Below are 10,922 nucleotides of genomic sequence, written 5' to 3' on the forward strand. Positions count from 1 at the left end.
CACCTGGAGATGCGGGGAATGAAGGGATGTGGATCATGTGCTGACAGAAGAAACATTTTTTAATTTGGCGTTATGTTTGACACAGACATTATGGGTGAGGGAGCCTGTTCCTGTGCTGTGTTCTATGTCCTTCTTTGTGAGTATTTGAAATCCCCCTCATATCCTGGTGAATTTTATGCCCCAACCAACGTCACACGAGCTAATTAATTAGTCATTTTCACCTTTCCATATGCAGAAACATGAAATGTGCTTGTTACACTTCCTACTTTACATCCAGTAAAGGTGGGAAAGTATATTAGGCAGTCATGAAGGATACTGTGAAATGTTATATTATTTCTTTCTTACATTGTAACCTTTTGCCCACAAAATTCTTCCACCATTAAAAACTAGCCTCGGTTACAGTTCCAAACTCCTTGAATACATTATTGTGTGCATGGTACATTTTCCAAGACACAGGTACAAACTTCCCTTTAATTTGCTTTATCTCCCACAAACTTTGACATGGAAAATAATCTACTAATTTTGATATAACTAATCCAACTATGCCTTTCTATTTACAAGCCAATCCATGGTTGAATGATTTCTTTATTATCAGGTGTGCCAAGGTACAGTGAAATACTTTCTTTGCATATAGGTCAGCAAGAGTACCATACAAAAGCACCATCACCAGTTAGTACAGAATGTAGAGAGTATCGCACTGAGTCTATTTGCAAGAGGCAGCATTTTTGGCGCCATTTTACAATCCCAGCTGCAGCTGGCCACAAAGGCCCTTTCCTGCCATCGCCTCAATTCCAGTAAACCCGCCAACCATTGTCCCTCTCCTTGCATGGCCCTCTTCAGCCCTTGTCCTGGGGTGATCCTTCCTTACCCTCCCCCCCTTCCGGTTCTTACCGGGCCTTTAGTTCAGGTTCTGCTGTCATCATTGAGTCCCTCTTCCTCCTCTCCGGTTCAAGGTTCTGCGGTGGGTGAGCCATGCCTGCAGTTGAGTTATGGTTGAGGCTCGCCGGGAGGCCTTCTCCCCGCGCTCGCTTTGCCAGGAGGCCATCTCCATATAACCATATAATCATATAACAATTACAGCACGGAAACAGGCCATCTCGACCCTTCTAGTCCATCTCTCTTATCCGCCCTCTGTTTCAGACTCTCTCCACGTTCCAATTCCCAGTCTTCAAGGCGAGCAAGAGATGAGCCTTGGGACCCGCTCCAGTCGGCTTCTCTGGATCCGCGGTGGGTGAGCCAGACCTGCAGCCCACCGGAGCTTCAGCCACTCGCGGCAAGCAAATACTTTTAATCAGCATTATTTGAATGGTTTTCCCATTTGAACAGATGGTATAGTTGATGTGGTGGCCTTGTAAAGTAAATTATAATATAATTGACATATTGTTTTTCACCTTTTAGTTCTGAATCGAAAGGAAAACATGATACAGCAGGGAACAGTGGAGTTGTTAAGCTTGATACAGGAGATGAAGTGTGGCTGCGGATGGGGAATGGAGCCCTGCATGGAGACCACCAAAGATACTGCACGTTTTCTGGTTTCCTCCTCTTTGAGAGTACCTAGCAACCAACAATAAACAAGAGTGTCACTATTGTAAAACATGGTTACAAGTTGGGTATGTCCAGAAACACGTCTAATATTGTGCAGTCTCTAAAAAAAAAATTGAGAGTTGGGAGCTACAATATTTCATCCCGAATAAGACATACCTGAATTAATAATGACAGATTATTAAAACATGGCATGAATAAAATGTACTCTATGTAGAAATTTTAAGTAAGGACAAATAGCATTTGTCCATTTAACTACTGCATACCAAGATATGTAGAGAACATGGATTATTTCAGGGGCAACATTAAAAGAAGAACTGAAGCATTATAATGCAGTTTAATTAACATGTGATAAGTACACATACTGGTGGCATTCCAGTGTCGATTGATTTTTGCATCTTTTATGATAGGAATTGTACAGTGGTAGCAAATAAATCTATATACAAGATGCCATTGGGTTTTGATTAATTATGAGTTATGTTACTATCATTCTCATTCCTTTGTTATATTCTTTATCTTCTATTGAGACACAATTTAAAAAAATAAAGTTATTTACTTATATTCTGTTTTTTCTTTGATGTTCGTGTATGCTCTAGTGATGTTATAGTCTGATAACCTTGAACCATTTACCCTGTCAGACTTGTATCTGAAATATAGTTTTCAGTTTATATAGATGGTTTAACACAAAGGATCAGCCAGGTTTTAATGTATTTTATTGCATATTGTGTTTATGCCCATCAGGCAAAGAGAATGGTTTTATTATTCCAGGAATATTTCCATTCTGCTCAGATATTAATTATTGAAGCTGTACATTTCACCCTCTTTGAGGAGAAGCTGAGCATCTGAGAAAGTTTAGGTTTATTATTGTCACCTGTACTGAGGTACAATGAAAATGAACCTTGTTTAAACAAGGTTGTGAGATGTGATGAGCAGAATTATGTGCCCAGTTTCAGAGAGTAGGTGATAAATAATCTGAAATTGCACATTAAAAAGATCAGATATAAATACAACCAAGTCAAATGGATGGAGTAAAGGGAAGCACGATAGCTGAAGAGAAGGGAAAGGTACTGAGTGCAGAATATAGTTTTCAGCATTGTAGTGCATCAGCTCCACAAACAAAGCCCAATGTCCACGATGGGGCAGAAGTGAATCGGATAGCACGTTAGCTTGTGGAAGGACTGTTCAGAAGCCTGGTAACAGAGAAGAAACTGTTCCTGAGTTTGGTGGTGTGCACTTTTAAGCTACAGTACTTTCTGCCGGGCAGGAATAGGGAGAAGAATGAATGACCAGGGTGGGATGTCTTTGATTCTGTTGGTTGCTTTTCTGAGGCAGCGTGGTGTAAGTGGTGTAAATGGTGTAAATGGTGGGAAGTCTAGTCTGGGTGATGGACTGGGTTACATCTACAATTCTCTGTGATTTCTTGTGGTCTAGGGCAGAGATGTTCCAAGGCTGAAACTGTGCACTAGAGGCCTTTATGAGGTGAAGACCTTGTTTAAATAAAGCTGTGTGATGAACAGAATGATTTGTAGTTTCAGAGAGTAGATGACATATGACAATGAAATTGTACATTAAAAAGGCTACCACCTGAACCAGTCAAAGGTCTAGCTGCCAAAAGGTAGGCACCAATAAAAGCGAAGGGGATTAGTAAATTAAGTGAACCCACTTTGAATAATTATTATCTTTTCAATGCTGATTTCAACAAGTTAATATCAACTATGTACTGTGAAGAATCTTGAGTGGAAACTCATGCACGCTTATGATAATATATACGTGGAATAAATACAGATTGCGACTGTCCTGCTGAAAACGTTGTTTTGCACAGTTGCCTTATAAATAATACATGCCAATTTTTTTCAAATTAGGATTTATTTGCATTTCACTTTTGTTAAATTTTGTACACAAATCTTTCAAAATTTGCTAAATAAATGTGCTCAATATGCTACACCATATTGAGGATTGTTTCAGGGACCTGGTACTAAACTGGCAGTCCAGTGCAGTACTGAGGGTGCTCCAGTGTTAGAGCTCATTCCTTTTGGACTGCGTCGACTGGGCTTGTATTCACTGGGGTTTAGGAGGATGGGAGGGGATCTTATAGAAAGATATAACATTCTGAAAGGATTGGACAGGCTAGATGTAGGAAACATGTTCCTGATGTTGAGGGAGTCCAGAACCAGGAGTGGCAGTTTAAGAATAAGGGGAAGGCCATTTGGGACTGAGATGAAGGAAAACGTTATCACCCAGAGTGTTGTGAATCTGTGGAATTCTCTGCCACAGAAGGCAGTGGAGGCCAATTCACTGGATGTTTTCAAGAGAGAGTTAGATTTAAATCTTAGGGCTAAAGGAATCAAGGGATATGGGGAAAAAGCAGAAAAGGGTTACTGATTTTAGATGATCAGCCATGATCATATTGAATGCCGGTGCTGACTCAAATGGCCGAATGGCCTACTCCTACACCTATTTTTCTACGTTCCTATGTTTCTAAGTTACTAAATTGAGACCTTGATTGTCCTCAGGGGCAAGCAGACAAGCATTTTCAAAGAAGCACAGAAAGTTTCTCTCAACATCTTGGCTATTAATCTTGTAACCAATTATAATAAAACAGATGTCCTTTTAATCAGAGTGGAATCCTGTTACATGCAAATTAGTTGCAGCATTTTGCAGCAATGACCAATCTTCAAATTTTGTAGGATTCAAAGCATTTTCAGGCATTTCAGCATAATGAAAGACTTTATAAATGCAAATCTTTCTTCACTTACTGGCAACTGAAAGCATAAAATTATAATACAGGGAAATGAAAATCTTGCATTTAAAATGTGCTCTTCATTAACTCTGGATGTTGTACTGTGGATATTTTTGGCACGTAGAGAATTATTATTGTCTTCTTCATCCTTCTCCTCATCTTCCTCATGTTGGATTGTAGATTGGTCAATCAGTTAAATAACGTTGATTTAGGTGGACAATGTGGTGAAGACTGTTTTTGGCATGCTTGCTTTCATTGCCAATAGTACTAGCTAAAGGAAGTTGGGAGATCATGGTGAGACCACACTTGACGTACTCTGCGTGGTTCTGGTCACCAAACAGAAGGAAGGATATCATTAAATTGAAAGTGTGCAGAAACGATTCACCAGGATATTACCGGGACTTGTGGCTTCCAGTTGTAGGGAGAGGCCAGGTAGGTTGGGGCTTTTTATTTGGAGCGTTGGAGGCTGAGGGGTAACCTTATTGAAGTATACAAAATTACGAGGGGCATGGATAAAATGAACGTTCAGGATTCTAAGACTAGAGGGCACAGGCTTAAGGTGAGAGGGTAGAGATTTAAGGGGGGTCTCATTGGCAACATTTTCACTCAGAGAGTAGCCTGTATTTAGAGTAAGCTGCCAGAGAAAGATATAGAAGTGATAAAAATCTGACTTTCAATGACACGTGGACAGATATATGGATAGGAAGGGTTTAGAAGGATATAGGCCAATGGGACTAACCCAGAATGCTAACATGGACATGTTGAGCTGAAGGGTCTATTTCCAAGCTTCCAGCTCTATGACTATAACTAGTGCTCCTTTCATATTGGTGATAAGGTGGAGGGGCAGGGCTGGGTATTTTAAGAGCTCTTTCCATCTATCATCCCAATGTTCTCAATATCATTCCAAATGCTTCTTCCCAACTTTAAGAGGTTAAGGGCCAGAGATTCTCAGGAGTCAATGCGGATGTTATATTTATTGATGAAGCTCTCACTAGGATCACCTCGATATCCCACAGCTGCACTCTTGCTCCCCCTCCCTCCATTTGTACAAGGACAGAGTCCCCCTTGTCCTCACCTTCCACCCAATCAGCTGTCGCATAAAGCATATAATCCTCCAACATTTTCGCCACCTCCAACGGGATCCCACTACTGGCCATCTCTTCCCATCTCCACCCCTTTCTGCTTTCCACAGAGACCGTTCCCTCCGCAAATCCCTGGTCAACTCGTCCCTTCCCACCCAAACCACCCCCTCCCCAGGTACTTTCCCCGCAACTGCAGGAGATGCAACTCATGTCCCTTTAACTCCCCCCTCGACTCCATCCAAGGACCCCGACAATCTTTCCAGGTGAGGCAGAGGTTCACTTGCACCTCCTCCAACCTCATCTACTGTATCCGCTGTTCCATGTGACAACTCCTGTACATTGGCGAGACCAAGCGCAGGCTCGGCGATCATTTCGCTGAACATCTCTGCTCAGTCCATCTTAGCATATCTGATCTCCCAATTGCTCAGCACTTTAACTCCTCTCCCATTCCCAATCTGACCTTTCTGTTCTTGGCCTCCTCCATTTTCAGACTGAGGCCCAGTGCAATTTGAGGAACAGCACCTCATATTTCGCTTGGGTAGTTTACACCCCAGTGGTATGAACATTGACTTCTCTAACTTCAAATAGCCCTTGCTTTCCCTCTCTCTTCCCCATTCTCCCACCAATCATACTGCTTCCAACTACCTTCTATCTCTGTCCCGCACACTCCGCTGACATCAGTCTGAAGTAGGGTCTCGACCCGAAACTTCAACCGTTCCTTCTCTCCAGAGATGCTGCCTGTCCCGCTGAGTTACTCCAGCTTTATGTGTCTACCTTATACTCATTGATGCTGCTTTGAGCACTTCCTTGAAACTTCTCTTCTCTCCACCTGATCATCATTTCTCATGGTGAAGCTTGTAAAGCAGTGCTCCTTTCTGACGTCTGGTGTCAGGTGTGTAAATAATGTGGCCTACACAACATGGATGATGTCAAGTAACTTGGGCCTCCATGCCTGATATACTGGCCCGGGAAAGGACACTGAGATTGCTTCATTTTGTCCTTTCAATTAATTTGGAGGATTTTGCAGAGACAGCATTATCTCAGAGTTATCTCCAGTGACTTAAAGTGCCTTCTGCAGATGATTTAGGTGTCTGTATAATTCACGTGTCTCCAATAAAGTCTGAATAAAGATACTTCAAAGGTCTCCAATGCGGCAATGTGGGACGTTTAGATGGTTCAGTTGCCTGATAACAACTGGAAAGAAGATATCCCTGAATGTGGAGGTATTTCTGTACCTCTTGCTTGATGGGAGAAGGGGGAGTGATCGGTGTGAGACCGGTCCTTGATTATGTTGGTGCCTTTGGTGAAGAAGCATGAAGTGTAGACGGAGTCAATGGAGGTTGGTTGGCGTGATAGATTGGGCTGCGTCCACAACTGCAATTTCCTGGGGACATGCTGAACTTCCTATGGCTTTGTAGTCTTATCTGCTAAAGGCTAAGGGCATTACCAGAGCCCCCACACACCCACAATTTGGACTGTTTATACTGCTTAACTCTGGGAGGAGGTACCGCAGCATGAAGAGCGGGACAACCAGGTTCTGCAACAGCTTCATCCCCCAGGCCATAAGATTACTGAACAATCAACAAAACCGAGGCTAGAACTTTTTAAATATCGACACTTTTAAAAAAACTTTTAATATATATTTATTTTACAGAACCATGCACATGAGGCATTTTTATGGACGCACCTAGCACTTTTACTTTTACTATTACCTGATTTGGAGAGTCAAATGCAACGAAATTTCGTTCAAGGTGCACTGTGTCTAGGTGTATATCTGAATGACAATAAAGTTTTCATTCATTCATTTGTAGGCTTATTGGCCTCATCTGTAGTTTTCACTAATAGAAACATAAAAACATAGAAAGTAGGCATAGGAGTAGGCCATTCGACCCTTCGAGCCAGCACCGCCATTCAATATGATCATGGCTGACCATCCAGAATCAGTACCCTGTTCCTGCTTTTCCCCATATCCCTTGATTCCGTAGCCCTAAGAGCTATATCTAACTCTCTTTTGAATACATCCAGTGAATTGGCATCCATGGCAGAGAATTCCATAGATTCATAAGTCTCTGGGTGAAAAGGATTTTCCTCATCTCAGTCCTAAATGACCTACCCCTTATTCTTAAACTATGACCCCTGGTTCTGGACATCCCCAACTTAGGGAACATTCTTCCTGCATCTAGCCTGTCCAATCCCTTAAGAATTTTGTATGTTTCTATAAGATTTCCTCTCATCCTTCTAAATTCCAGTGAATATAAGCCCAGTCGATCCATTCTTTCATCATACGTCAGTCCTGGGAATTAACCGCTGCATTCCCTCAATAGCGAGAATGTCCTTCCTCAAATTAGGAGGCCAAAACTGCACACAATACTCCAGGTGCGGTCTCACCAGGGCCCTGTACAACTGCAGGTAGACACAAAAAGTAGGAATAACTCAGCGGAACAGGCAGCATTTCTGGAGAGAACCCTTCTTCTCCTTGTTCCTAAACTCAAATCCTCTCGCTATGAAGGCCAACATGCCATTTGCTTTCTTCACTGTCTGCTGTACCTGCATGCTTACGTTTAGTGACTGATGTACAAGGACACCCAGGTCTCATTGCACCTCCACTTTTCCTAATCTGACACTTCTTGTTCATGCCACCAAAGTTGATAACCTCACATTTATCCACATTATACTGCATCTGCCATGCATCTGCCCGCTCACCCAACCTATCCAAATCACCCTGCAGCCTCATAGCATCCTTTTCGCAGTTCACACTGACACCCAGCTTTGTGTCATCCGCAAATTTGAAGATTTCATTTACATTTAATTCCTTCGTCTAAATGGGCTCCATATGCTGATAATTGTAATGTGTTAGTTCCATGTCAGAGTGAGCAGTATAGTTGCATGGTGTTTGTTAATTCCACAAAGACATTAGTTTGGTTTAGTTTAGTTTCGAGATACAGCATGGAAACAGGCCATTCAGCCCACCGAGTCCACACCGACAACCGATCACCCGTTCACACTTGTTCTATGCTATCCCACTTTGGCATCCACTCCTTACACACTTGGGGTGATTAACCTACAAACCTGCACGATCTCGGAGAAAACCCACGCAGGTCATGAGGAGAATGTGCAAACTCCACACTGATAGCACCCAAGGTCAAGATCGAACCGGGGACCCTGGCGCTATGAGGCAATGGCTCACCACTGTGCCGCCCTCTGAACCAAGGTTGCATTCTGAACCTTAATGATGGAGCTCACTCTGTGAAGGCAGCAGCACTTGCACATGCCGTTGGATAGGAGTGACCAAATCTGCTGCATTGTAGATTTTTTTCAATTAAATAGTTGAAATATTATAAATTTAAAAGGAAATTGCACTTTGATTGAAGCTTAAAACGGCATAACAAAGCTTTCTGAGAGTCCATTCTCCTTCGTCACATTTATTTATTCGTCTGAACTTACTGACTGATGAGCATGATTCTTATTTAATGAAAGGAAGCACGATATAATCAAGTAAAATGCCAAGAAAATTTGTAAAACCTGAATTGAACTGCTAGCAACTCCGAAGATGTGATCTGATTCTATATTATTTCATTATCTTCATGAGTTTTCATTATGTATGCCAAGGGTTGAAACATCACCCATTCCTTCTCTCCAAGGATGCTGCCTGTCCCTTTGAGTTACTCCGGCTTTTTGCATCCATCCCAAGTCTTATAAAGCAGGTGCTGATCCTGATACTGCGTGCCATGAAAAAGATTTCTTTGATTCACAATTAAATTCAGTCGTTAGCATTGTAACCATATTACTTAAGCAAACTCGCTTGAATATTCTCTCCTACAATATCTGTGCTAGATGTGCCTTTGAATAAACATGACATGTAATTCATCGAGGAAGTAATAGATTCACTAAAGTTGGGCTAAGATCAGGTCACCCCTTTGATTAATTACTTGAGATTCTTCCAATTCTCCAAAATACTATTTGGGAGGAGCCTGGGTCAATGTGACTCAGTACATCATCCATATCCATGACCCTACATATGAACTGTAAAGCTATGCCATCAAGCAGAATGAATGTCTGGACTTCGGTAGGATTATCTTATCTTCTTATTTGTAAGATGACACAATAGGAGGTTGCTTGGCCCATTGGATTTTTGTCAGTAGGCAGGGAAGCAACCCTATTAGTTCACTCCCCTGTTCTTACATAGAGAAATGTACCACAGGAAACATTTCTCTCACTCGTGTCCATTAACTCCTCTATTTTATTTTATTATTAACCCAGACTATGGGGTAACTTAGGCTAACTGATTCAATGATTCAATGGTGCTTTTCATTATTTGACCTAGTGACCGATCGACCTGGTGTTACAGAATTATAGCATTACTATTACAGTGCAAAAGTCCAAGTCCACAATGAGGTAGGTTGGAAGATCAGGATAACACCCTAGCTTATGGGAGGATGATTCAATAGTCCGATAACAGTGGGGAAAAAACTTTTCTTGAATCTGGTAGTGCATGCTTTCTCCTGTTCAACAGTACAGGAGAGAAGAGAGAATCACTAAAGTGTAAAATGTCCTTGTCTATGTTGGCTGCTTTTCCAAGGCAGCATGAAGTGTTGATGTTGTCGCTGGAGGGGAGGCTGGTGTATGTGATGGAGTGGGCAACATCCACAACTCTCCACAATTTCTTAGGTAGACAAAAGTGCTGGAGAAACTCAGCGGGTGCGGCAGCATCTATGGAGCGAAGGAAATAGGCAACGTTTCGGGCTGAAACCCCTCTCCACAATTCTTGTAGTCTTTGGCAAAGTTGTTGCCGAACCAAGCTGCCATGCACTCTGATAGGATGCTTTCCACAGTGTATCTGTGGGTGTTGGGAAGAGTAATTGGAGACGTGCTGAACTTCCTTAGTCTAAAGGGCCTGTCTCACTTACACAATCTTTTCGGTGACTGCCGGCACCTGCAATAGTCGCAGCAGGTCGCCGAAATATTTCAACATGTTGAAAATCCAGCGGTGACCAGAAAAAGGTATGACTCTTTGGGCGACTACTCACGACGATAGAGGCTTTTCCCCCAATTGCTTAAGGGCATGTCCCACTTGCATGCGACTGCATGCATTTGGCGCGACCAAAACGGAAGCGGAGTGCGCGCTAAGTTCACGGTAAGTACGCGCATAGTCCGCGGTAAGTACGCGCTAAGTTCGCGCGTGACGTAATTTGCATCATACTTACCATTAACCATATAACCATATAACAATTACAGCACGGAAACAGGCCATCTCGGCCCTACAAGTCCGCGCCGAACAATTTTTTTCCCTTAGTCCCACCTGCCTGCACTCATACCATAACCCTCCATTCCCTTCTCATCCATATGCCTATCCAATTTATTCTTAAATGATACCAACGAACCTGCCGCCACCACTTCCACTGGAAGCTCATTCCACACCGCTACCACTCTCTGAGTAAAGAAGTTCCCCCTCATGTTACCCCTAAACTTCTGTCCCTTAATTCTGAAGTCATGTCCTCTTGTTTGAGGACATTCAGCTGGGCAGGAGGCAGGCCGACTGAATTTGGCCGTTGCACGGC

General features: G+C 42.6%; 1 protein-coding gene across 6 annotated transcripts in view; it reads left to right on the forward strand.

Annotated features, from left to right (window-relative positions):
* c1qtnf3 (C1q and TNF related 3) overlaps nt 1-2,103 on the forward strand; it is a 42,474-nt gene extending 40,371 nt beyond the window's left edge. For all 6 annotated transcript variants that reach the window (XM_033032620.1, XM_033032602.1, XM_033032611.1 and 3 more), the window contains exon 6: nt 1,399-2,103. In XM_033032620.1, the coding sequence (XP_032888511.1) occupies nt 1,399-1,558 (160 nt within the window). In that variant the 3' untranslated portion in view covers nt 1,559-2,103. The remainder of the gene's footprint in view (nt 1-1,398) is intronic.
* Nucleotides 2,104-10,922: the final 8,819 nt, after the last annotated feature.

The sequence above is a fragment of the Amblyraja radiata genome, chromosome 1, assembly GCF_010909765.2.
Source record: "Amblyraja radiata isolate CabotCenter1 chromosome 1, sAmbRad1.1.pri, whole genome shotgun sequence".
NCBI classification, from domain to species: domain Eukaryota; kingdom Metazoa; phylum Chordata; class Chondrichthyes; order Rajiformes; family Rajidae; genus Amblyraja; species Amblyraja radiata.